Source organism: Drosophila kikkawai, chromosome 3L (genome assembly GCF_030179895.1).
Source record: "Drosophila kikkawai strain 14028-0561.14 chromosome 3L, DkikHiC1v2, whole genome shotgun sequence".
Classification (NCBI taxonomy): domain Eukaryota; kingdom Metazoa; phylum Arthropoda; class Insecta; order Diptera; family Drosophilidae; genus Drosophila; species Drosophila kikkawai.
In genome coordinates, this window is record NC_091730.1 from 23,395,621 (window position 1) to 23,420,298 (window position 24,678).

A 24,678-nucleotide genomic window follows, 5' to 3' on the forward strand; every position below is an offset into this window, starting at 1 on the left:
CTTCTACACTGAGGAAAATAAGAGAATACAGATTAAATAAATTATAGATTAAATATATTTACAAAGTCCCTTCGTGTATACAATATATATTATAATGCAAATTCCTGCGTACTTATCTTGTACTAAGCTTAGAAAAGATAGCATTGATAATAAAACAAGAAAGGAAGCTAACTTCGGCACGCCGAAGTTTGTATACCCTTGCAGATTGGTTTTCATATTTATATTATAAATTATAATGCCGAAAACAGACACTAAACGGAGTTTCATAACATTTTACCTTTACTTATTATGTTTACAGTTTGACAGTTACAGTTTACATTCCTAGCTTTTCATTTTCTCTACATCTACGGATCACTTCTATGGCAGCTATATGATATAGTTCTCCGATTTTCATAATATCGTTACCAAAATTCTGAAATAATACTAAATGCTCATGTCTCAAAGTAGATGAAAATACGTTGAAAAACAACGAAGTTATAATTTTTTCTATCGTTTTCCCTATCGTTCCTATGGCAGCTATAAGATATAGTAGTCCGATTTTCATTAAATTTATACCAAAATTTTGAAATAATACCAGAAGCTCATGTTTCAAATTAGATGAAAATACGTTGAAAAACAACGAAGTTATAATTTTTTCTTTTACTTTCCCTATCGTTCCTATGGCAGCTATAAGATATAGTAGTCCGATTTTTATAAAATTTTTACCAAAATTCAGAAATAATATATAATGGCCAAATCTAAAAAATTGTGCAAAAATGTTGAAAATGAGCCAAGTTATAATTTTTTTTCTAAAAATTAATCGAACATTTGTATGGCAGCTATATGATATAGTCGTCAGATCCGGCCCGTTCCGACATATATAGCAGTGAGAGTATATAGAAGACTATATGTAAAGTTTCATTCAGATAGCTTTAAAACTGAGGGACTAGTTTGCGTAGAAACGGACAGACGGACAGACGGACAGACGGACAGACGGACAGACGGACATGGCTAGATCGACTCGGCTGTTGATGCTGATCAAGAATATATATACTTTAGAGGGTCGGAAACGTCTCTTTCACTGCGTTGCAAACTTCTGACTGAAATTATAATACCCTGCAAGGGTATAAATATGCAATATACATTTGAGATGAGTAAATAAACCCCCTAAAAGGGTGACTAATTATTGGCCTTACAATTCGTCTATGTACAGGACCGCGGAGGAGGAGCAGCTGGCCAACATGGATGACGACAAGCTGGTCTCAGACGAGGTGCACATGCGGCAGCTGAGCGCGACGCCCTCCTCGGCGTTCTCCCTGCAGCAGCGCCGGCAGAGCAACAGTGTAACCCAGTCCGCACCCCCGGAACTCACGCAGCGCGTCGGGGCATCGGGCGACACGAAAGAGGAGGCGCCACTTGGATGTGGAACTGGGATAGTTGGAGGTCCTGGAGCTGGTGCAAAGGCGGAGGTGGAGGCGGGGGCCGATGACCGGGTGGTGTTGCGGCGGGCGGCAGACAAGGGCGCCATCGCCTTGGCACAAATCGACGACCTAAAGCTGGAGGGGGATGATGACGAGGACGGGGATGATGATGGGGAGAATGGGGGCCTGGGCCTAAGTAATCCCGCAGCGCAGACCACCGATGATGAGCAGATTACGGTCGCGGGGGCAGCATCCACATCTTCGGGAGCAGGAGCGGGAGCAGGAGCAGTGGCAACAGCTGGCTCATCCTCCGAGGTAAGTTAATATGTGCCCACGCACTTAGGACTAATTAAAGCCTGGCTAAAACCAACACAGCAGGATGCAGCAGGAGCCGCTCCCACAATGATAGCCACTCCGGACATGTCCAAAATACCACGACTTCCCGGCGACGGCGCCCAAATGGAGGACACTGGAGGCGGAGGCGACCTGCCGCCATCGCTGCGTGCCTCCACCACATCAATTCTGTCCAATTTGCGCAAGAAGCAGCAGGCCATGATGGCATCCGGAGGAGGAGGCGGCGGTGGTCTGCGAGGCGGCATCACCAAGCAGACGCCGCTGCGGGTGCAGTCCGTCCGAATTGTGGAGGCAAAGCGAGCCTATGGACCCAAGCGCCGGACAGAGAGCTGCAGCATCTTTGGCAACAGCAATTTCGGTAAGCGGGAGGTTTTGTGTGGGATTTGGTGTGGCTTTCGGCGGGAATCCCGGAAATGGAGGGGGAAGTACTCTCCCAGTTGGTGGCCACTCAAGGGAGCTCTGGCCCCGGAAGCCGTTTATGGCTTTTATCGTTTGGGCGGAGATAAGCCCGCGTTGAACTTGTCATTCCCTTGGCTCTCACTTCTCCTCCTGGGGACTTCCACAAAGCCGCCTGGCTTTGACACTTGAACTTTTATCAAAAGACAAGATTGTCTTTATAAGTACTATAAATCTATCAGAAATATAATTATATCTGTTTTTAAATTTAATAATTTTCTTCCTCCTACAGAGCAAGACCTGGAGTCGGGCAACTCCCTGGCCAGCATCGCTGGTCAGCCGCAGAGGCCTCTCAACAACGAGACTTATTCAGCCTTCAAGAGCGGCAACGTGGTCAAGGGCATCCTGTGTCCCTCCCTGACCAACTCCTTCAAGCAGAGTTCCCTGGAGCGCAGCTACCTGACCTACACGCACCGACAGCGCCAGAAGTCCTTGATCATCGTCAATGTCGTGGACTTTGTGCTGAAGATTGTCCTGGCTTTCGTCTGGATAATGCGACGCAATAAGCGGGGACCTCTGGATTCGGAGGATACAACGGTAAGGGAATGCTCCTCCTCCACTTCCTCCTAAGGGAACATGTTACTCCAACTGTTTCTGCAAATGAATTTGCAGAGCATGGCGACGGCCATCACGTGGTCCGTTTGCTGCGGGATTGCAAACATGGCCATCTGCTTCCTGGGCTACTGGCGGTGCTTCGCCAACAACTATTTGCACTGGGCCGCGGTCTGCACATGGGTGCTGTTCAACATCCAGGGTGAGTGCGGTCATAAATCAAGCGTCACCTGCGCGGAGCATCAAAATGGCTAATCCTTTTTCGGCCCAGTCGTAAATCGAAGCCTAACCTCCTCTCTCCCCCTCTCTCTCTCCTGCGCGGCACAGGATTCGTTGGCAAGGGCGTTGGCTTCGCCGATCGCGAGTACCTGGTGTGGTACATCCTGTTCGTCATCTTCGTTCCGTATGCAATGCTGCCCTTGCCCCTCAAATGGTGCGTCGTGGGCGGGACCATCACGGCCAGCTGTCACCTGGCCGTAATTACCATCATCAAGCTGCAGCACGGAGAGGTATTATTAGTGTTGTCGTGTAGGTAATCCCGTTTTGACTTCCAGGGATTTGTCATCCGCAGGCCACCGTGAATGCCGACTGTGTGCTGTTCCAGATCTTTGCCAACTTCATTCTCTACACGGCCATCAACGTGGCCGGTATGTACACGAAGTATCTCACGGATCGCGGACAGAGATTGGCCTTCATCGAAACCCACAAGGCCATGGAGCACAAGAAGGAGTCGGAGAAGGAGCTGCAGCGCACGCAGAAGCTGCTAGATTCAAGTAAGTGAAGCTGTTTGTGTTTACAAATAATAAAGTGAGTCCCAAAGGCATCATTTGTCCTATTTTCGGCCACCAATCTACTACGGAATATGATTAAAGCCTGTTTCTCTGAAAACCTGTTGTTGATTGTGACAGAACTCCACTCAAGACTTTATTAGTGTGTGCTTAACTAGTAGAAACTACAAATGCGAAAATTCCTGCTTTTAATAAGTTTTTAGACTTGGCCTCCTAAGTGGCATTTTTCATCATAAATGCCAGGTAGAAGGAACCACCTCCGCCTTATCCAGGCATAACCGTAGAAGGGCAACGACAGGACCTTAAGAGAGCCTTCTCGGTAATTTCGCGTTGCCTGACAACTGCAGGTCCTGGAAGGTTCGCTCCTTTGGCCTTCTTGAGCGAATTTATTGCGCCTGGCTCGTGTTCAAGTTGTTGTTGCTGTTGCTAAACCCCACTCCGCGGAATTCCGCTCCTTTTCGTCCTGCAGTCCTTCCGAACATCGTGAACAATCAAATACGCAGCGAAATGTACAAGGGCACGGATCCCACGGTGGAGACGCAGTTCAACAAATTGTACGTTTATCCCATGGATAACGTGAGCATCCTGTTCGCCGACATCAAGGTAAGCGGAGCAACCGGAGCATGCAGCTCCTCCAAAAGTTTATGGTGTGAACTGGAACACCTTTTGCCTCTTTTAGGGTTTCACCGAGTTGGCCAGCAAGACTTCGGCCCAGCAGCTGGTGAAAATCCTGAACGACCTGTTCGCCCGCTTCGATCGCATTGCGGAGGTAAGTTGAGGGGCTTTCGTGGGTTAAATAAAGAACATACTTGCACTTAAGAAATATTTTTCATGCTCCTGCTGCATAGCTAACAATAATAAAAATTCTTTATTGAACACTTTCTCAACCCATTTCCCGCTTCCCTCCCCCCAAGGACAACCACTGTCTGCGCGTGAAGCTGCTGGGCGACTGCTACTATTGCGTGTCGCAGTTCGAGAGCGACAACTGGAAGACCCGGCCGGATCATGCCGTCTGCAGCGTGGAAACTGGCCTCCACATGATAAAGGCCATTAAGGATGTGCGCCTGCACACGCACGTAAGTGAAATCGAATCGAATCAAAAACACACGTACCATGAAGTGTGGCCCTCGAACGTTTATTTAAATTTTTATGCTGTCCTGACTGCCCCTTAAAGCTGAATAATTTAATGCCTCTATGATATTTTCTTTAAATTTATACACGGATCAATGAAAGTAAACTCAAAATGTAGGAAAAAACAGAACTAAAGGCATTAGATAAATATATTCTAAATGTGAAATATAAATAAGTAAGACCACAAAATGTAAAAATATATTTTATTTTAAAAATTCAAAAATATCCTTAATACCTATAAAATTGTGAATGGGGAAACATGAGCAAATAGCCGTGTTCAATGAGCTGCATTTAAACATTTAAAATGTTGCAATTTCAAGCACCGCCACTAAATCCCACTGACATCTGTTGAGGCCTTTTCCCACTTTTCCGCAAGTGAAGGACGTTTGAAAAATTTAATACCAATTTTTCTGAATTCGGCTGCTTTGCATTCGTTTATTTAGAAGGAGGCTTTCGTTTTCGTTGAATTTTCATTGCACAATGCCATGTGCCCAGTGCTCCGTGCCATGGCTCTGGCCAGTGGAAGTCCCACAGATATACATACATATATGTATATACTGGTAGCTATAGGAGGCAGTGGACGTGTTGACAATTCATTTGTATGCAAATCTCAACAGAGCAAAAGGCAAAGGCAACAGTCGCCGAAAAGCAGCGGCCAGAGTTAAATTTTTATACGACAAAGTGCCGCTGGAATTTAATTGATTTTTTATTCAGGGAGCAGGGCAAGGCAGAAGCAGAAGCTTGCCGCAGAAACCGGGGGAATCCCATATTCGTTTACCGAGATTTATGCGGCCTGCAGTCGCATAATTGGGCCGGCGACTTAATTGCTGCGGCATTTCGACTATTGACTGACTCCCAACTGACTGACAGCGGACATTTTCCGGTAGCAGGATCAGTGCTTGTACTTTTCCCAGGTGAGGTGAAAGGAATATGCCAAGAACTGTGCATATGAAAGGGCAAGGTAACGGTGGTTCTTAAGTAGCTAAAGAATTATTTGCATTTTAATACTCTTATCTGAAGTAAATATTTAAAATATAAAGTAATAGAAATATTCCTAGAATTCTTTTAGGGATTTAGTAGGCTTTCGTATGTTTATTATCACTGGGCTTGCCGCGCTTTGTCACGATTTCTCATTACCATTGCAGGTGGACCTCAACATGCGCATCGGCATCCACAGCGGATCGGTAATGTGCGGTGTCCTGGGCAACAAGAAGTGGCATTTCGATGTTTGGTCCAACGATGTTATCATTGCAAATCACATGGAATCCGGCGGCATTCCCGGGTAAGTAAAACAGTCACGTCCGAAAACCAGCCACTGTGTGTGCTTTTGCATCCGGAATGAGTTGTCAAATCTATATAAGACCGGAAAGGAAGCGGGGAAGTGAAAGTGGCCTAAATGCCAACAGGATTATTTCCCTAATAAACCGGCGCATTAGTCATTAGAAGGGGAAATCCGTATGCACATGAATGAGGCTGATTATGATTATGCAAAAGATGTAAAGGTCAAAGAGCGTCATAATTGAATTTTCTACCCAACAACCGCAAAATGTACTTAATTAATTTAACAGAATATTAGTTAATATACTCGAAATATACATATATATATGTATGTATACATATACATATGTGCAGAAAATAAGGAGACATTTATTGTTAGTTCGTTTAGAAAACTATAAAAACATTTGAAAAAATGTATACAAATTCATGAAATTCCTTATCTTTGGTAATGTTTTTAAAAATATTTTGTTAAATTACTTAAAATACCATTAGAGGATTAGTGTTTTTCTTAGTGTAAGCTTAGCCACACCTCATTCTATCTTGAATTAAAATGTAAAACTATCCGTAAGCTGGATAACTTTGACTTCGGTGGCAAATCCCAGGCAGGCCACAGTTTTAATTGGCCAATTTGCGGGTCCTGTGGCTGCAGATCCCGCTACTGCTTCTGCTCCTGCTCCTGATCCAGTGCCAAGGTCCTTGTGCCTAACTCCCGACCAGTGCGCACAACAATTGCTTGGCAATTTTGCTAGCTTGGCGTGTTTAGACACAAGAAACCAAATAATAGAAAGAAACAGCAAGGCAAGGAAATGGAGAAAATCCGAGCGACCGCAGAACCCGAAACAAAATGAAAAGCCCCAGAAATGAAAAGCTCAATTTAATGCAAAATGCTTTGATGTAATTGTGGCCTGGGCGGCAGCACGAGCACAAGCAGAAACATTTTGGAACACCAAGGAGCAGTTGCCCAGTAGAGACCCAATTATGAAGGACCCAACGCCCATTCGGAGCACGCCCACAAAAACACAAAGAGATGGGCGGGCAAAATGGGGAAATCATTGGGAAACGGAAAACTGTGGATGTTGCTGCGATGGTTTTAGGAAAATCACCACGCACATTCATAGAAAACGTATGCAAATATTTGAATTTAATTTTCGCCAACTACATTTCCAAACTCCTGGCCCGGGCCTGGCCAATGTCTATGGCCAATAGTCCTCACCTCGCTAATACTCCTCTCCGCTCTCCAATCCACAGGAGAGTCCACATTTCGGAGGCGACGCTCAAGTGCCTCAATGACGCTTACGAGGTGGAGCCGGGAAATGGCGGCAGTCGAGACAATCACCTCAAAATGCTAAACGTCAAGACCTTTCTCATCAAGCGTACAGAGCCATTGAGGTAAGTGGAAAGTACACAGGGAGAAACATTGAATTTAGGCCATCAATTTTGGATTTTTAATTTGAATTTAGCAAAGTTTTTATTGGCCAGAAAAAGCGGTAATTGTGGATTTTAGTTGATTAGCCCTCCTTGTATTCTATCATGATTTCTTACCAGTAAGCCTTTTCCGTTTCATTTAATTTAAACAAATTTCTCTCAGTGCTGACAACTGGCAAGTCGACAATTGTTAACCCAATAATTGCTTTAACCCAACCACAGGCCCAAGCGTCGCTTTGGCACGCGCAGCAGCGCCCACCTGGCCGGTAGTGTGGCCACCGCACCCGTCTCCTCCGCGGCCACACCAACCGCCGCCCTGCCCAAGTCAATATCCGCCAGTGGCAGCGGCAGCATAGGCGGCGTCACCACAACGGGCGGCGATGGAGCCAGCATAGACGGACGCAGCTTGGAGTATGCGGCCACCATTGCTGTGCCCGCCCAGCAGCCGGCGCAGCTCCTGCAGCAGCAGCAAAAGAAGAACATATCGCTCAACTCGCTGCCCAATGTCGTCGAGGGCGTGGCCATGGACAGTCGCCGCCTGAGGAACGGTTGCGGCGGGATCGGAGGAGCCGGTGCCGCCGGTGGCACTGGAACAGGCCCGGCTGGACTGTCCACAGTGTCCTCACCTACGGCCATGATGTCGGCCCCGCTGGAGCAACAGCTGCGACCCAGAAACGGAGCTTCCAGCATCCAAAACCTGTCGGAGGCCATCGACAGCAAGGGCCTGATCATTGAGGACGAGTCCACCACGGACTGGATACCAGAGATTCCATTCAAGAATGTAGGCCAAATTAATTATTGGATTTTAAGATATAGGTTCTAGCTTAGCATTAAGACATGTATACAGCAGGAAACAGACTTGACGCTCAGTCCTTGAATATTTCAGTTGAACAGCCCCGAGGAAGGACTCAACCGTGCCGACTCCATTCTCGTGGATACCAAGGAGGATCATCGGGTGTCAGTGGCCGTTCTGGATGAGGAGGTAAACGTAATGTTCCCCACCGCATGCAGCCTGCCTGCGATCTAACCAATTCCATTCCCACCATTCAGATCGACGAGTTCATCGAGCAGAACATCCAAATCAACTCGAACAAGGAAATCCGGCGCGAGTACCTCAATCCCTGGACGCTGAAGTTCAAGGACAAGAGCCAGGAGCAGAAGTTCTGCCAGTTGCGCGAGGATATGTTCCGGTGCGTATGCCAGCGTAGGCTAATGGAAAGCAAACAAAAGGCGGGACTCTTTTAATTAATGAACTGTCACTAATTGATTTTTGCCTCCTGCCTCGGCTTCTGTCCTCCGTTTGCTCCGCCTTCTCCTCCCAGATCCAACATGCTGTGTGTGTTTGTCATTTGGATATTTATGGTGCTGTGCCAGGTCATCATCATTCCGCGCTGCACGCGTCTCATTATTTGCCTCTCGGTGGGTACAGTGGTCCTCACCTTCTGCTGCGTCCTGGTCATGGCCGAGGAGTTCCCTGGTGAGTAATAGTGTCTAAGGAGGATTCAAAAGTGCAATAATAATACAATAAACTTATTTACAATTTCGTAAGAAACTGTTTTTTATCAAAAGGCCCACATTCCATGAGTAATAATTATTTTTCCGGAAAGGTCTACCCCGCTGCTTGAAGACAAACTCGGCCAAGTTGGTGCATCAACGGCAGCGTCGCACCCTCTTCATCTGCGGGGTCATCGTGTCCATGTGCATGCTGAGCGCCATCGGCCTGGTCCTGTGTCCCTCCTCCACCTACATTGGCACCGTCGACGAGCACTCGCGCTTCCTCCGGATGACGTCGCTGTACAGCAACGCCTCCCTGGCGGAGAAGGAGTACAAGCTGAATGTGTATCTCTCGGCCACCATCCATCATAATATCACAATTAGCACTCCGACCAGCGGAGGGGTGATGGGTAATGGCGGCCCTACCTCCCTGGTGGACATAACCGGTGCTCCTGCCGATGAGCTGGTAAGGAGCACTCTGGCTAATGCCCTAAGCCTGAACCTGACGCCGCCTTTGGAGCACTTCGAACAGTCCCATCGTCCCTACACACTCACCAATAACGGCCACAGCGTGTCCTTGAGCAACTTCACCTACGCAGACTCGTCCGGAATGCGAAACACCGTGGATCTCGAGGGGGAGTGCGCCCACCCGGAGTACCTGGTGTTCACCTGGGTGCTATGCCTGGTCTCTCTGGCCACTGCTTTAAAGCTTTACTACCTGGTGAAGGCCCTGATGGCACTGGGAATGGTGGGCTTCTACACGACACTGATCATGTTCAAGTTCAGCTCCGGCGAAAGCTTCAGTCTGGGCGATCTGTCCAGACTGGGCATGCCTTTGGGAGTTCAAATGCTAATACTGCTCATATCGTTCCTGGTCATGGTCTGCTACCATGCGAGACTGGTTGAGGTAGGTGACAAATGGGAAGGGGGCCTGCTCTCTGACCTCCAGGTTCATTACTCTGCTCGATTCCCCCAGGTGACCTCCCGTCTGGACTTCATATGGAAGGAACAGGCCGAGCGTGAACTGACCAACATGAAATCCAATCGGGCGCTTAATGACACATTAATTAAGGTAACAGATTCGCCCTGCTGCACTGTGAGAAATGTTTTTAAAATTAATCAATAACTATTAATTAAGATAAACCAAAATAGTGAATATGTTTCATTTTCAGGTTTCTAAGACCAAAATACATTTTGAAATATTTCGTTTTCAAATATGTTAACAATATGCAAAGTAATAACCATCCAAAATATTTCGCTGCGTTCATCTGCCGTTTTCCTGATAATTATTTGCCATTAATTACCCCGTCGATTGCAGAACATCCTGCCGGACCACGTGGCCGCCTATTACCTGTCCGACGAGCACACGGACGAGCTCTACTCCAAGATGCACAATCTGTGCGGCGTGATGTTCGCCTCCATTCCCAACTTCCAGGACTTTTACTCGGAGGACATCGACAACGGCAAGGCCTGCATCCGTATCCTGAACGAGATTATCTGTGAGTTAATCAATCACACGTTATACCATTGCCATTGCGATTCCATCTGTCTAATGGTGCTGCGCACACATCACATTGCCAGGCGACTTTGATGAATTGCTGGAGGAGCCGCGCTTCGCATCGGTGGAGAAAATCAAAACCGTGGGTGCCACCTACATGGCAGCCGCCGGATTAAACCACGAGCATCTGCGGCTTCGCGGCGAGACCTCCGAGGACAGTGTCTGCGACCTGGTCGAGTTCGCCTTCGCCATGAAGCAGAAGCTGGAGGAGATCAACGGGGATGCCTTCAACAACTTCCAGTTGCGCGTGGGCATCTGCAGTGGTCCCTTGGTCAGCGGTGTGATCGGCGCCAGGAAGCCCGTCTACGACATCTGGGGCAACACTGTCAATGTAGCCTCCAGAATGGATTCCACAGGGGAGAACTGGCGCGTCCAGGTGCCAGAAAATACGGCTGAGTTGCTCTGTTCCCGGGGATATACTTGTGTGGTGGGTATAAACGAATAAATCAATATGTCGTAATATAATCCTATAATCCTATATTTATTAAAGAAAATTTAACTAATTAATGTTTGACACTTTGCCTAAACCCCAAGAAACGTGGCGAAATCAATGTGAAGGGAAAGGGCATGATGACCACCTTCTATGTGCATCCCAAGGGCATTACGGAGAGCCAGCTGATCTCGCCGGTCAGATTGCCAGCGGGAATCCCCTTGGCCCAAACTCCGAACCTCCAGCGGCAGACCTCCCATCACGGATCCTTCAGTGCCGTGGTTTTCGGGATGCTGCAGGCCAGCAAGCGCAGCACGGCCATCGCCGGCACCCGTGAGTTTCCAACGAGAAATTATCGCTATCAGTGAACTAAACTAAATATTCTTATTTGCAGCCACGGGTACTCCATCTCCGCAAATCCGTCGTGGCCACAGGGGGAGCACCTTCAGCTCGGTCCGGCTCTCGCAGAAATCCACCACGGTAAATCCTGTTCGGCGGAATACAACCCGTGTACGTGGACGTTCATATCGTCAGAAAAAGGTATATAATATTTAATGTGTATTAAATTTTACCAATTTATTGGAATTCAGTTGCTTTAACAGTCACATTTCTTGATATATTTGTACTACGTTTAAAAAGGTTAAAAAAGGTCACGATCAAATTAAGTATAACATTAAAAAACAAGAAAGGAAGCTAACTTCGGTACGCCGAAAATTGTATACCTTTGCAGATATTATTTCATTACATTTTACCTATATTATTATGTTTACAGTTTGACAGTTACAGTTTTGCATTCCCAGCTTTACATTTTCTCTACATCTATCGATCGCTTCTATGGCAGCTATATGACATAGTTGTCCGATTTTTATGAAATTTATACCAAAATTCTATAATAATAAAAAAAGCTTATATTCCAAAGTAGATAAAAATACGTTGAAAAACAACGAAGCAATAATTTTTTTCCTAATAATTTCCCGATCGTTCCTATGGCAGCTATATCATATAGTCGTCCGATTTTCATAAAATTTTTACCAAAATTAAGAAATAATATAAAATGACTATATCTAAAAAATGGTGCAAAAATGTTGAAAAACAGCAAAGTTATAATTTTTTTTTCTAAAAATTTATTGAACATTTGTATGGCAGCTATATGATATAGTCGTCCGATCCGGCCCGTTCCGACATATATAGCAGTGAGAGTATATAGAAGACTATATGCAAAGTTTCATTCAGATAGCTTTAAAACTGAGGGACTAGTTTGCGTAGAAACGGACAGACGGACGGACAGACGGACAGACGGACAGACGGACATGGCTAGATCGACTCGGCTGTTGATGCTGATCAAGAATATATATACTTTATAGGGTCGGAAACGTCTCCTTCACTGCGTTGCAAACTTCTGACTGAAATTATAATACCCTGCAAGGGTATAACAAAGCCATATCTCCCTGAAGATCGCTTTATTTTTATAAAACCCCCATTTACTTTTTAAACACATTTAGAAAGTTCAAATGTTTTACTTTCAGAGTTCCTCCAACAATTCGATTGTCACCCAGGCCAGTTCCAGCTACATGCCGTCGTTTCGCCGGATCGATCAGATCGAGACGACCATATCGAAGAGCCACAACGATGCGTTATAGCCAACGACGCGCACTCACTGGGTCTAAGTCGATCTCAAGCGGATTAATGGTCTGATGAATTTATTTTTGGAACGATTTTATGCAACACGAAATGCTTAACAGCAACAATACAGCCATGCCTGCAGTTTCTTAGCTGTTATTGGGTTACCCCTAAGGTTAATTAGTGGAGATCGGCACTGAAGCTACTTAGTAGAGTTTTTAAAAACACAATCCTTGAACTTGTAGATCAAATAAATGTATTTCTCGCGTTATCTCAGCACAATTCTAGTCGTCAAACTTAAGGTGTGTGTGTTTTAAATGTGTTTAGAGTAAGAAATTTCGATCTTCCCACGCAAAAACCCAACCGAACGAAATGCCGATGAACCTACTAACGCTGTTCAATTCTACCAAAACATTTACAAATTCTAGCGTAATCCTCTAGCTTTAGTAGTCAATTTACAAATCCACTAATCAAATATTCGTTGTACAAATCTTTTTTCCTATCACAAAATGCATATGTGTAAATAGTCTAAGCACAACTTAAAGTGTAAAATATTTTACAAGAATTTATGTCGGACGTGTGTTGCCTAAATGCGAAATAAATGATTTAAAATTACTATAATTAGCCCTTAAGCCGGTTATAGCCTAGCAAATGTATGCACATGAATTGTAATTAAAGAGTTTAAAAAATAAATGTGATAAATTAAACAAATCAACGGAAGTTTATTTTGTTTTTTAATAATAAATACATCAAGTTTTCATCACTAATTAAGAACAAAAATCAAATTTTCGCGCTCAGGAATAGTGTGCCCACATACAATCGGATTAATGAGTTGTTATCGATACACAGCGAACGTCAAATATCAGTGTTGCCAGACTAAAATATAAAATATACCAAAATACCCGTCAAATACCAGTGTTACCAGACTAAAATATAAAATATTTCGCTCCAAACACATGTGCTGCGGAAAAGTGTGAATATTAATTCGGCCGATTTTGACGCTTCGCTCGCAAAATTCCGTGTATACCAGAGTGGCCGCGAGTGCCAACAGCTAGCCGCAGACAACAGAATCACTACAGATGACGAGCGGACCAGGAACGACGACGGTAGAGGTGCAGCTGCCCCTCAAGGTCGCCCTGCGGCGGGTCGAGCGCGTTGGCTTCGCATATTTTTCGCAGCGGCGCCAACATCTCGCGCCCGGCGGCGTGGAGCGGAGCGATAGCGACGAGAAGCTAGAAGGCGTCGGCGAAGAGGTGGAAATTAGCTACCTCAAGTCGCTGGATCCCAAGGAGTGGAAGGACCAGGACCATTACAGCATTCTCGGTCTCGGAAAAATCAGGTGCGCACGTGTGACTAACTGTATTCTATGGGCACAATTAACGCCATAACTATTCGTGTCTCGCCGTTAGGTTCGAGGCCACCGAAGATGATATTCGACGGGCATACCGACGCATGGTCCTGCTGCATCATCCTGACAAGCGAAAAGCCAAGGGCGAGGAGGTTATCCAGGACGATGACTACTTCACATGCATAACCAAAGCCTACGAGATACTTGGTGGGTTCTTTATTCCGTTCTTGAACCTAGATAATAGCCTTAAATGCTTTTTTGAAGTTGTATAGCCAATGAAAAGAGACTAAAATTCCTTTTAGAGTTTATATTTTCAGCTTAATTTTATTCTTAATATTATATAATGTTATATGCAGAAATCTATTTAATTTATAATTCGAGTAGAATCTAAAGAAATACAAATCACAATCACGCTGCGTCCAAGCTCCACAATGGAACATAGAATGTCTTAGTATAAAATTAATATTTAGAGTTCATATATTTTTCTGATCATCACAGGAGAGATGTTTTTCTTAACGGCTTGTATTAGGTTTACTATTAACTTTCATATATTAACAAAACCTTAAGTAGATTCAACTGTTTTTGTAAATTTTATATATTTGGCTCAAAGTGTGTAAAATGTTTTACATATTTCATAACTTAAAAACGTTAAATCAACTTGCTTTTTAACAAAATTATTTATATTTTATATTTGTAAAACGTTTTCTGCAAACCCAAAACCCTCCTAATAACCAAACCCACTCATAATTTCCAGGCACTTCCAAGTCGCGTCGCAGCTTTGACTCCGTAGATCCCGAGTTTGACGACTCGCTGCCCTCACAAACCGACATCGATGCAGATTATTTTGGCGTATTCAACAAATTCTTCACACTGAACGGACGCTGGAGCGAGGCAAAGGCGCCAGTGCCCGCCTTCGGCGAGGTGGACGCCAAGCGCGAGGAGGTGGAGCGATTCTACAACTTCTGGTACGACTTCAAGTCCTGGCGCGAGTTCAGCTATTTGGACGAGGAGGACAAGGAGAAGGGTCAGGACAGAGACGAGCGACGCTGGATTGAGAAGGAGAACAAGGCGGCGCGGATCAAGCGCAAGAAGGAGGAGATGACCCGCATCCGGTCGCTGGTCGATTTGGCCTATAACAACGACAAGCGCATCGCACGTTTCAAGCAGGAGGAGAAGGATCGCAAGGCTGCGGCCAAGCGGGCCAAGATGGACGCCGCCCAGGCCCAAAAGGCAGAGCAGGATCGCGCGATTCGGGAAGCTGCGCTGGCCAAGGAGCGCGCCGAGAAGGCGGAACAGAAGCGCATCGAGCTGATCCGCATTGAACGCGAGCAGCAGAAGAAGCTGCTCAAGAAGGAGCGCAAAACGCTGCGCGACAAGGTCAAGGACTGCAAGTACTATGCCAAGAACGACAAGGATCAGCTGAAGCACATGGAGGGCACCGAGAAGATCTGCGAGACCTTCAGCCTGGCCGAGCTGCAGGCATTGAACAAAGCCATGGAGTCGAAGGGCCGCGAGTCCTTTGTGGCCGCCCTGCAAACAGCCGAGCAGAAGATAGCCGCCGAGCTGGAGGAGATTAACCAGACCCAGGCTAAGAAGCTGGCCACGGCCAGTGCGCCCAAGGGGGGCGTCAAGGAGGTGAAGAAGGGCGAACTCTGGAGTAATGAAAACGTTCAGCTGCTCATCAAGGCAGTCAATCTGTTCCCCGCGGGTACCGCCCAGCGCTGGGACGTTATAGCCACGTTCATCAACCAGCACAGTCCCGCCGGCAACGGCGGAAGCAGTGTCCTGGTCAACGCGAGGGACGTGCTGAACAAGGCCAAGGCACTCCAGAACAGCGACCACTCGAAGAGCAGCCTGAAGACCCAAGCCAACGATGCAGCATTCGCCAGCTTCGAAAAGTCCAAAAAGGAAGTGCAGACCTCGAACGACATAACCCTGGGCGAGGAAACTCCTGCCCAGGCCAGCAAGGAAAACCTCAAGCAGAACGGAGTAGATCATAAGGTGAACAACAATCAGCAGGTTAAGCAGAATGGAACAGATCCGTCGGCGGCAGCAGCTACGCCAGCAGGAGCAGCGCCGCCCACTACTAATGGAACAGCTGGCGGCGGCAGTGGCGGTGGCTCCAAAACGTGGACCAAGGAGGAGCAAGCCCTACTGGAGCAGGCCATCAAAACCTATCCGACGACAACGCCCGATCGCTGGGATCGCATTGCTTCGTGCATACCGAATCGCAGTAAAAAGGATTGTTTGCGGCGCGTCAAGGAGCTAGTCGAGCTGGTCAACTCCAAGAAGGAGGCGCAGGCGGCGGTCAAATGAGTGGGGCCCCCGCGGCCCTTACCCCGTTCCAGTCCCCCGCTGCCATTCGTCCTCCTCCATCATCCACTACTAGCTGCTGTGTCCCATATAAATTTTATTTAAATAAAACATAAAAAGTTTTTGAACGTTTAGCGAAAAGTTACATCCAAAGTTTCTCCATTTCTGACTAGCTATCAAGATATAAATACATATAATCCGTAAGGAAGGAGGAGCTGGGGGGTATTCCAGCTTATGTCTGCTCGGCCACGCTGCGTCCGCCGCTCATTTTCAGATCGAAGGCTTGGGGATTGGCAAGGGGATCTAGGTCAGCAAACAGGTCCAGCCAGGGGTTGTTGGCGGCCTGAGCTTTGCTAGGTATAGCAGCAGAGGCTGCTCCTCCTCCTCCTGCACTGGGCATGGCCGTGCTGCTGGGCAACGGCAGCGGTTGACTCTGCTGGTTGAACATGCGGGCCCAGAACTTGTTGTTGCTGGTGCTCGTGTTTTGGGCTGGCTCGTTCTCCTCCAGTGAGGCATCGAGCAGCGGACTGTCCTCCAGCTGAAGCTTGGAGAGCTCAATCAGCAAGGATTCATTGTCGCCGCAGGCAGTGGCAGGTTCGCTTGGTTTCTCCTCACGGGAATCCTTCGAATTTAACTGGGTCTCCTCCTTGGGCTGCCTGTCCTGGTACTCGTTCTGAAAATTGTACATTTATATCATGTTACGAAAGGGAAAACGAAGATTCCACTTACAGCAAAGAACAAGGATTGATCCTTGTCCACAGCCTCGATGGGCGGCGGCACTTCCTCGCTGGCTGCACCTCCTTCATTCTGGGAGAGCTCCTTCAGCACACAAAAGTCGTATTTCGGTTTCAAAATCAGTGCCTTGGATATGGTCTGGAATGTGGAGGCGGCCTTTTGGGCAAAGCTCTTCAGCTCAGCCACGTAGGCCACCAAAGCGTGGGAATACATGTTGCAGCGAGCGGCGGCCAGAAGATCAATCTGCCGGAACGTGGAAATCAAGGTTAGTTAAGTAACATGCAGGACAGGATAAATATATAATCCACCTTTTGAATGGAATCTAGGGAGTAGCCATCGAAGTTATGCTTGGCCACACGGACATGAGTCTGTGCCGTGCGAAACTTGTCCAGGCCCTTGCCCGTGTCCGGATCCAGCTCCTGGCTAGCGGACTTCATCCAGGAAAGGGCCGCCCGGTATTCGGTGCGTTCCTTTTCCATCAACTGCAGCGTCTGCTCCGTGTCCTTGACAGCGCGACAGCGGAACACGTCCACCTCGTGCTGCAAACGCAGGAGCGGCACACGGACGCACATCCTCTGTTGGCCGGCGAAGGACACCGCTTTGGCCGTGTGCGCAATGCTGCCGCCCGTCGTCCTGCTACGTTTTCCCGCCTCCTTGAGGAAGCGTCCGAAGACGCACTCCTCCTGCGACAGGATGCACAGGCGCTCCTGGTACTGGTCGATGATTTTGCACAGATTCAGGCTGGTGTCCGATATCGATTTGAACACCTCGATCTTGGCGTCCAGCTCGGCGTCCGAGGAGATCACATGCTTGTCCTCCTTCGTCCCCAGCTTGCGCTGCACGACCTTCTTGGTGATCCAGAACTGGTGCTGCACCTCCGACTTGAGCATATTTCCTGCCTTCTTCGTACCAGTTTTCAGCTGCTGCTTATTTTTCGCCACTTGCTGGCGCGGATTGGGGGTGGGCTTGGATGGGGGTGGTTCCGTTCCGTTCCGTTCTGTATCGTTATTTTTCTCGCCTGCCTATCGACTTTCGATAGCGTTTTGGAGTTTTCCAGCACTGCTCAATGGGGTTTGGTATATTTTTCGGTTTGAATTCAAAAGGGGGGTTTTTTTTTTGTACAAAGTCACTGTTGGGAAAAACTGTTGTGGTTACTCGTCATTTTTAATTAATTAAATTTAAATATTTAATATTAATTGGGTAAACTGCCAGTCAAAGTAAAAGCAATACTTTATTCAAAATGTTTGATAATCTGTTGTTATTTGTTTCGGTAATACAAGAATGAAGAAAGAATGTTTCGATGTGGATATGTAGCGACTTATGTTATACAAAAATCCTTATCAAATACCAATCGGGCCATTATTTTAACCCAAAAACTTCCTTGAGTCCGGAGTTTTGTAGATGTGGAATGCAAAGTGGTATAGCCTGAAAGTAATATGAAAATTAAAAACGAAAGGTGACATTTTAGTTAACTTACCTTAAGCCATTGGTATCCATCCTGAGTTTGTAAAATTAAATAAAAGTCTAAATTCATAAGAAAACGAAGGATCGACCTCCGAGTCTTTTTCCTTTGCTGCTATAGTTATAAACGTTACCCTATGCCAAATCTCATTGATGACGCAGAGCTTGTACATTTTTCCACTGCTGCAAGTGATTTTTGAAATTCCGTCGATCACTCTATTTAAATCCCTGATAAAAATCTGGGTCAGCTTTTCTCCGTCTAGATATCCGTTGTCAACTATTGGATAGTTTACAGATGTCTTGAGCTTGAGCTTAAACCGCTGCAACTCGTCACTACTGAATATAAGTATACGTTCGGGCTCTACTCTAAGTGGCATCTTAAGCCGAAGGAAGGGAAGATTCAATTTTGGCACTTCGGTTTTGTAGAACTGAACTGCAAAAAAAGAATTAAAATTGCCAGAATAGAATTATGAATACACATTGTAAGTACATATGTATGTTTGTATGTACATATATATTTATGGTCATACTTATGAATAATAGAAAAATAGGAATTCAGAAGTTTATCGATTTTCTCTCAATGATACGTCCCCTTTTATACATAGAAATGTATACATACATACATACATATGGATGTATGAACATTATATTCCAACTAAATGCTTACCTGTCTCATCCCAGTTGCTCACTGTCCCCTTGTAAATAGAATTAATCTTGATTAGTTCTTGATCCATTTTAGCGGATATTTCGGCTGCATCCTGGGAATAAGTCTCGTATTTGAGTTTTGGGGTTTCTAATAGTTTTTCTGCCACAATTGAAATGGCCTCGTTGAATTTGAAAGACATGACGGAACTTATTCTTGTTCAGCGGCTTTTTACGGGGAAACTCCAAAGTTATACAGAAACTTCGATAGTCGATCACCAAGACTCTCAGAACTTAGAGATGGGTTCTCCATGATTACAATTGAATTGTTATCGAGATATCGTATCGTAAGCAGTAACTTTTTATATCCTTGCAGGAAATAATAGTTTTAGTCAGCAGTTTCCAGCGCTTTCGCCCCCTATAAAGAAAATATTTTCTTGACCAGTATTAGCAGCCGAGTTGATCTAGCTATCATTAAAAGGGATGATCACTTAAATCAATTTATGTAAAGAGCCTCGGAAAATCTTGAAAAATTCGCTGATTTCACTTATAAATATTTTATATACATATGAATGTATGTCTATGCCGTAGGAAGAAGGTTAAGGATCAGCCGGTTAATCTCAAGACATCTGTAAACCATCCAGTAGTTGCAAAATATATCGCCCACATAAAACGCTGTAATGACCACTATAAATAACCAATAAACGCAAATATACAGAATCACACGTTCAGATTTTTAAATAGATTGTCTATTTTAAGTTCAATATACATTTATTCCTTTGTTACTACTAAGTACCTCGAAATAATGTTACTAAAAACTGCTCTTTAAATATTTTATTGAAATTTAGTGTATGGAAGAGTAACATAATTTTTCATGATATAAGAAAACAAAAATCAGGTTTTTATTCATAGGTTTTGTGTCAAGACCATATTACCGACATTATTGATAGCTCAAAAAAAAAAAAAAACAAAATACGAATGAATTTTCCGATATGGATATATACCTCCTTCAAGTCGATTAAACTTCACAAACTTAATCCGTGGACCTTATGTTATACAAAAGTGCTTATCAAACACCAATTGTGTCATTACTTCAAACCAAAAACTTCCTTTAGCTCCGATAGTTGCACAGAGTCAGATTGTTTCATCTGCAACAACTTCCCGTAAGCACTTATAAAGGGTCCGGGGTTTTGTAGATGTGGAATGCAACGTGGTATAGCCTGAAAGTACTATGAAAATTAAAAAGAAAAGGTTACATTTTAATTTACTTACCTCAAACAATTCGGATACAATTTCAATTCCAAGTTTTGCATTCATAGAATCATATACCATTTGCAGACCGAATGTTGATATCTTTGAATATTGGTTTACAAAAGTGTGTAGCAATACTTTAACAATATTCACCACTTTCGCTATCTTCTTAAGGTCTACTTCGCCAGCGGCAGAAATTTGGTTGAAGAAATTTGAAGGAAATGTGTAGCAAAATGATTGGTTTGGAAATATATATGAAATTAAAAATTCATAACAAATGGAAGGATAGAGCTCTGAGGCATTTTCCTTTGCTAATATATTTATAAGTACTCCGCCAGGCGTAATCATATTAGCGACGACGAGCTTGTAGATTTTTCCACTGCTGCAAGTGATCTTTGAAATTCTGTCGATCACTCTATTTAAATCCCAGATAAAAAGCTGAGTCAGCTTTTCTCCGTTTAGATATCCGTTTTCAACTGCTGGATGGTTTACAGATGTCTTGAGATTAACCGGCTGAACCCTGTCACTACTGAAGACAAGTACACGTTGGGGTTCTACTGTAAATGGCACCTTAAGCCGAAGAAAGGGAAAATTCAATTTTGGCAATTCGGCTTTGTAGAACTTAACTGCAAGTTAAATCGAATAGTAAACAGAGAAAAATGAATAGCGAAATTGTTTATATATATGTCTGAATGTTTATATGTACATATGGATGTACACGTGTGTAGATTGGGAATATTGTCAAAAATAAGGTTCATGGCTATTATAATGGACGGCAATTGGCTGATTTTTGCTGTTACCGCTCATTTTCATTTTGGGTAACGCAAGCTAACACTTTCACGTAAGTATGTACACATGCATATACATATATGTACATAAATTCCTGGGAACTGCGACTTACTTGTATCTTCCCAGTTGCTCACTGTCCCCTTGAAAATAGAATTAATCTTGATTAGTTCTTGATCCATTTTAGCGGATATTTCGGATGCATCCTGGGAATATGTCTGGAACTTGGGTTTTGGGGCTTCTAATAGTTTTTCAGCCACAATTGAAATGGCCTCGTTGAATTTGAGAGACATGGCGAAATTTATTCTTGGTCAGCGGCTTCTTACGGGGAACTCCAAAGTTATACAGAAACTTTGATAGTCGATCACCAAGACTCTCAGAACTTAGAGATGGGTTCTCCATGATTCTGGTTATAAATTGATTTTAATCGAGATATCGTATTCTAAACAGTGGCTGCGTTCAGCAGAACAACATGATCACTGTTAATTTCTTACGATAGTTCTGCTGAACACGTATGATCACTGAACACGTCCCGACGTAGTCATATGTACAAATGTAGAAGAAAAAATGTTACAAAATATAAAATGTATTATTTTTGTTTGTACATTTTCCGAACTTTCCTTTGGCAGCATATAGTTTCTATGGAATCTGAACGATATACATGGAAGTTTAATCTTCTCCGTTTTGACATAAATATAAACTACTGAGAACATGAAATGAGAACTAACCAAAAAGTTTAATTCAGATAGATTCAAAACTGAGAGACTAGTTTTTGTAAAAACGAAAATACATAGTCAAATCGAATTGCCTGCTAATACTGGGCAAAAAATATTTTCTTTATTGGAGCAAAAACGTTGGAAAATGCTGACAAAAAATATACCACTCTACAAGGGTATTACCCTCTAGTGCCCAAGACCGCCTCTAGACGGGCAATGTAAAAAACACCGTTATTTTATTATTTTCATTCCCTTTCGCACGGTTTTGCGTTTTTTCTAATTCAGGAAAGTCCAAAAATTAAGTTCGTTGCGTTTGGAATATATACTAGAGCTAGCGCAAGCTGCTGTATTCATTTGAAGTTGAAAATTTGTGCAAATCGGGCAAAATAATTAAATAATTATTTTGTAGGAAATGCAACATATAAATACTTTTTTTAAAAATTGGAAAAAAAAAATTGAAAAAAAATTGTACTGTGTTGCTGACAGTCTCCAGACATTTATAATAAACATTTAAATAAAAAAAATTTTTCACCTAATTTTTTGTTGGCCTATCTTCCCAGAACCGCCTTCATGCGGTCCAAGGTTTAGTCATATAAAACTCGATCCGAGCAAAAGTAAAATTTTTTCCAAAACAAACATTCACTTTTGATACATACTGAATCCAAAAATAATTTTTTTTTTTTGAAAAAAAAATTGGGGCACTAGAGGGTTAAGAGTCACTGCCTACGATACGATATCTCGATAACAATTCAATTGTAATCAAAGAGAACCCATTTCTAAGTTCTGAGAGTCTTGGTGATCGACTATCAAAGTTTCTGTATAACTTTGGAGTTCCCCGTAAGAAGCCGCTGACCAAGAATAAATTTCGTCATGTCTCTCAAATTCAACGAGGCCATTTCAATTGTGGCAGAAAAACTATTAGAAGCCCCAAAACTCATATACCAGACTTATTCCCAGGATGCAGCCGAAATATCCGCTAAAATGGATCAAGAACTAATCAAAATTAATTCTATTTTCAAGGGGACAGTGAGCAACTGGAATGAGACAAGTAAGCAATTCGCTGGAATTTAATGTACATAAATATGTATGTACGTATTTGTATACCCGTACATATGTACATATGATTGAGAGGAAATCTGGAAACTTTTGAATTCCTATTTTTCTATTATTCATAAGTATGACCATAAATATATATGTACATGCATACATACATATGTACTTACATTTGTGTATTCATATTTCTATTCTGGCAATTTTCATTCTTTTTTTGCAGTTGAGTTCTACAAAGCCGAAGTGCCAAAATTGAATGTTCCCTTTCTTCGGCTTAAGATGCCATTTAGAGTAGAGCCCGAACGTGTACTTGTATTCAATAGTGACAAGGACCAGCCGCTTAATCTCAAGACATCTGTAAACCATCCAGCTGTTGAGAACGGATATCTAAACGGGGAAAAGCTGACCCAGCTTTTTGTCTGGGACTTAAATAGAGTGATAGACGGAATTTCAAAGATCACTTGCAGCAGTGGAAAAATCTACAAGCTCTTCCTGATCAATGAGACTGTGTATGACGCATCGTTTATAACTATAGCAGCAATGGAAAAAGACACAGAGGTCGATCCTTCATTTTCTTATGAATTTATGCTTTCATTTAATTTTACAAACAAATCATTCCACTACTTATTATTTTCGAATTTCTTTCGCCAAGTCGAAGAAGCCGCTGGCGAATCATACTTTAAGAAAGATGCAAAAAAGCTGCAGGATCTTAAAATATTGCTACAAACTCTTGTAAATCAATATACAAAGATATCACCATACGGTCTGCTAAAGGTATATAATGCCATGCAAATAGAATCTGAAATTGGATCCCAATTGCTTGAGGTAAGTTAACTAAAATGTTACCTTTTCTTTTTAATTTTCATATTACTTTCAGGCTATACCACTTTGCATTCCACATCTACAAAACCCCGGACCCCTTATAAGTGCTTACGGCAAGTTGTTGCAGTTGAAACAATCGGACTCTGTGCAACTATCAGAGCTCAAGGAAGTTTTTGGGTTAAAATAATGGCCTGATTGGTATTTGATAAGAACTTTTGTATAACATAAGGTCCACGGATTAAGTTTTTGAAGTTTAAGCGACTTGAAGGAGGTATATATCCATATCGGAACATTCATTCTTATAATTCTTTTTTGCGCTATCAATAATGTCGCTAATATGGTTTTGACAGAAAAACTTTTGAATAAAAACCTAATTTCTGTTTTCTTATATCATGAAAAATAAATAAAATAAAATATTTAAAGAGCAGTTTTTAGTAACATTATTTCGAGGTACTTAGTAGTGACAAAGGAATAAATGTATATTGAACTGAAAATAGACAATCTATTTAAAAATCTGAACGTGAGATTCTGTATATTTGCGTTTATTATACCCTTGCAGGGTATTATAATTTCAGTCAGAAGTTTGCAACGCAGTGAAGGAGACGTTTCCGATCCTATAAAGTATATATATTCTTGATCAGCATCAACAGCCGAGTGGATCTAGCCATGTCCGTCTGTCCGTTTCTACGCAAACTAGTCCCTCAGTTTTAAAAATCTGAATGAAACTTTGCATGTAGTCTTCTATATACTCTCACTGCTATATTGTCGGAACGGGCCGTATCGGACGACTATATCCTATAGCTGCCATACAAATGTTCGATCAATTTTTAGAAAAAAAATTATAACTTGGCTGTTTTTCAATATTATTCCATCATTTTTGAGATAGCCATTTTATAATCAGGCCTGCTCCGGTAATCGAAAACGGCAAGATTTTTTCGTTTTCGTTTTTGAAAACGAGAAATTGATGCTCCGGTAATCGAAAACGAAAGATTTTTTCGATTTGAAAAACGGGCACCTTTTTCTGGCCGGAATGAAAAATAAATGGCTTTTTTTTATATGAAATCAGAT

General features: G+C 43.6%; 6 protein-coding genes across 14 annotated transcripts in view; 3 read left to right on the forward strand and 3 right to left on the reverse strand.

The window, feature by feature from the left end:
* The window catches only part of Ac78C (adenylyl cyclase 78C), a 33,225-nt gene extending 20,071 nt beyond the window's left edge, over positions 1-13,154 (forward strand). For 2 of the 9 annotated variants that reach the window (XM_070285239.1, XM_017182575.3), the window contains exons 2-23: positions 1,193-1,715; positions 1,776-2,112; positions 2,443-2,747; positions 2,823-2,964; positions 3,090-3,271; positions 3,334-3,535; positions 4,020-4,153; positions 4,230-4,319; positions 4,465-4,626; positions 5,827-5,963; positions 7,208-7,348; positions 7,607-8,165; positions 8,271-8,372; positions 8,435-8,574; positions 8,707-8,861; positions 8,992-9,785; positions 9,855-9,950; positions 10,197-10,377; positions 10,460-10,863; positions 10,971-11,199; positions 11,261-11,406; positions 12,393-13,154. In XM_070285239.1, the coding sequence (XP_070141340.1) occupies positions 1,193-1,715; positions 1,776-2,112; positions 2,443-2,747; positions 2,823-2,964; positions 3,090-3,271; positions 3,334-3,535; positions 4,020-4,153; positions 4,230-4,319; positions 4,465-4,626; positions 5,827-5,963; positions 7,208-7,348; positions 7,607-8,165; positions 8,271-8,372; positions 8,435-8,574; positions 8,707-8,861; positions 8,992-9,785; positions 9,855-9,950; positions 10,197-10,377; positions 10,460-10,863; positions 10,971-11,199; positions 11,261-11,406; positions 12,393-12,506 (5,275 nt within the window). In that variant the 3' untranslated portion in view covers positions 12,507-13,154. Of the gene's footprint in view, positions 1-1,192; positions 1,716-1,775; positions 2,113-2,442; positions 2,748-2,822; positions 2,965-3,089; positions 3,272-3,333; positions 3,536-4,019; positions 4,154-4,229; positions 4,320-4,464; positions 4,627-5,826; positions 5,964-7,207; positions 7,349-7,606; positions 8,373-8,434; positions 8,575-8,706; positions 8,862-8,991; positions 9,786-9,854; positions 9,951-10,196; positions 10,378-10,459; positions 10,864-10,970; positions 11,200-11,260; positions 11,407-12,392 lie in introns of those variants that run through there. The other 7 variants (XM_070285240.1, XM_017182574.3, XR_011444842.1 and 4 more) reach the window with 7 other exon arrangements.
* A 246-nt stretch (positions 13,155-13,400) lies between these two features.
* On the forward strand, positions 13,401-16,292 carry LOC108085825 (dnaJ homolog subfamily C member 2). The gene is made up of 3 exons (XM_017182578.3): positions 13,401-13,825; positions 13,896-14,041; positions 14,589-16,292. Exons 1-3 carry the CDS (start codon positions 13,566-13,568, stop codon positions 16,148-16,150), a joined length of 1,968 nt encoding a protein of 655 aa, XP_017038067.1. The 5' UTR covers positions 13,401-13,565; the 3' UTR covers positions 16,151-16,292.
* On the reverse strand, positions 16,225-17,963 carry ICA69 (islet cell autoantigen 1-like protein). Its single transcript, XM_017182579.3, has 3 exons — positions 17,191-17,963; positions 16,877-17,125; positions 16,225-16,820 (listed from the first exon to the last, which is right to left on the reverse strand). Exons 1-3 carry the CDS (start codon positions 17,770-17,772, stop codon positions 16,380-16,382), a joined length of 1,272 nt encoding a protein of 423 aa, XP_017038068.1. The 5' UTR covers positions 17,773-17,963; the 3' UTR covers positions 16,225-16,379.
* Positions 17,964-18,094: 131 nt separating this feature from the next.
* Positions 18,095-19,252, reverse strand: LOC108085801 (uncharacterized). Its single transcript, XM_017182549.3, has 3 exons — positions 19,011-19,252; positions 18,360-18,776; positions 18,095-18,307 (listed from the first exon to the last, which is right to left on the reverse strand). Exons 1-2 carry the CDS (start codon positions 19,186-19,188, stop codon positions 18,361-18,363), a joined length of 594 nt encoding a protein of 197 aa, XP_017038038.1. The 5' UTR covers positions 19,189-19,252; the 3' UTR covers positions 18,095-18,307; position 18,360.
* Positions 19,253-19,751: 499 nt separating this feature from the next.
* LOC108085797 (uncharacterized) lies at positions 19,752-21,397 on the reverse strand. Its single transcript, XM_017182545.3, has 3 exons — positions 21,138-21,397; positions 20,258-20,862; positions 19,752-20,205 (listed from the first exon to the last, which is right to left on the reverse strand). The coding sequence occupies exons 1-3, from the start codon at positions 21,313-21,315 to the stop codon at positions 20,074-20,076; spliced, it is 915 nt and encodes a 304-aa protein (XP_017038034.1). The 5' UTR covers positions 21,316-21,397; the 3' UTR covers positions 19,752-20,073.
* A 1,148-nt stretch (positions 21,398-22,545) lies between these two features.
* Positions 22,546-24,037, forward strand: LOC108085800 (uncharacterized). The gene is made up of 3 exons (XM_017182548.3): positions 22,546-22,786; positions 23,012-23,613; positions 23,666-24,037. The coding sequence occupies exons 1-3, from the start codon at positions 22,609-22,611 to the stop codon at positions 23,795-23,797; spliced, it is 912 nt and encodes a 303-aa protein (XP_017038037.1). The 5' UTR covers positions 22,546-22,608; the 3' UTR covers positions 23,798-24,037.
* The last annotated feature ends 641 nt before the right edge of the window (positions 24,038-24,678 follow it).

Excerpts from the sequence above, each read along its gene's own strand:
- LOC108085825 (XM_017182578.3), top strand. The coding sequence starts at position 13,566 with ATGACGAGCGGACCAGGAACGACGACGGTAGAGGTGCAGCTGCCCCTC. Across the intron at positions 13,826-13,895 it reads CTCGGTCTCGGAAAAATCAG|GTTCGAGGCCACCGAAGATG; the intron begins GTGCGCACGTGT and ends TCTCGCCGTTAG. Across the intron at positions 14,042-14,588 it reads CAAAGCCTACGAGATACTTG|GCACTTCCAAGTCGCGTCGC; the intron begins GTGGGTTCTTTA and ends CATAATTTCCAG.
- ICA69 (XM_017182579.3), bottom strand. The coding sequence starts at position 17,772 with ATGCTCAAGTCGGAGGTGCAGCACCAGTTCTGGATCACCAAGAAGGTC. Across the intron at positions 17,126-17,190 it reads CCCTAGATTCCATTCAAAAG|ATTGATCTTCTGGCCGCCGC; the intron begins GTGGATTATATA and ends ACGTTCCGGCAG. Across the intron at positions 16,821-16,876 it reads ATCAATCCTTGTTCTTTGCT|AACGAGTACCAGGACAGGCA; the intron begins GTAAGTGGAATC and ends TACAATTTTCAG.
- LOC108085801 (XM_017182549.3), bottom strand. The coding sequence starts at position 19,188 with ATGTCTTTCAAATTCAACGAGGCCATTTCAATTGTGGCAGAAAAACTA. Across the intron at positions 18,777-19,010 it reads GAGCAACTGGGATGAGACAG|TTCAGTTCTACAAAACCGAA; the intron begins GTAAGCATTTAG and ends CTTTTTTTGCAG.
- LOC108085797 (XM_017182545.3), bottom strand. The coding sequence starts at position 21,315 with ATGTCTCTCAAATTCAACGAGGCCATTTCAATTGTGGCTGAAAAACTA. Across the intron at positions 20,863-21,137 it reads GAGCAACTGGGAAGATACAA|TTAAGTTCTACAAAGCCGAA; the intron begins GTAAGTCGCAGT and ends TTTAACTTGCAG. Across the intron at positions 20,206-20,257 it reads TTGTATCCGAATTGTTTGAG|GCTATACCACGTTGCATTCC; the intron begins GTAAGTAAATTA and ends TAGTACTTTCAG.
- LOC108085800 (XM_017182548.3), top strand. The coding sequence starts at position 22,609 with ATGTCTCTCAAATTCAACGAGGCCATTTCAATTGTGGCAGAAAAACTA. Across the intron at positions 22,787-23,011 it reads GAGCAACTGGAATGAGACAA|TTGAGTTCTACAAAGCCGAA; the intron begins GTAAGCAATTCG and ends CTTTTTTTGCAG. Across the intron at positions 23,614-23,665 it reads TTGGATCCCAATTGCTTGAG|GCTATACCACTTTGCATTCC; the intron begins GTAAGTTAACTA and ends TATTACTTTCAG.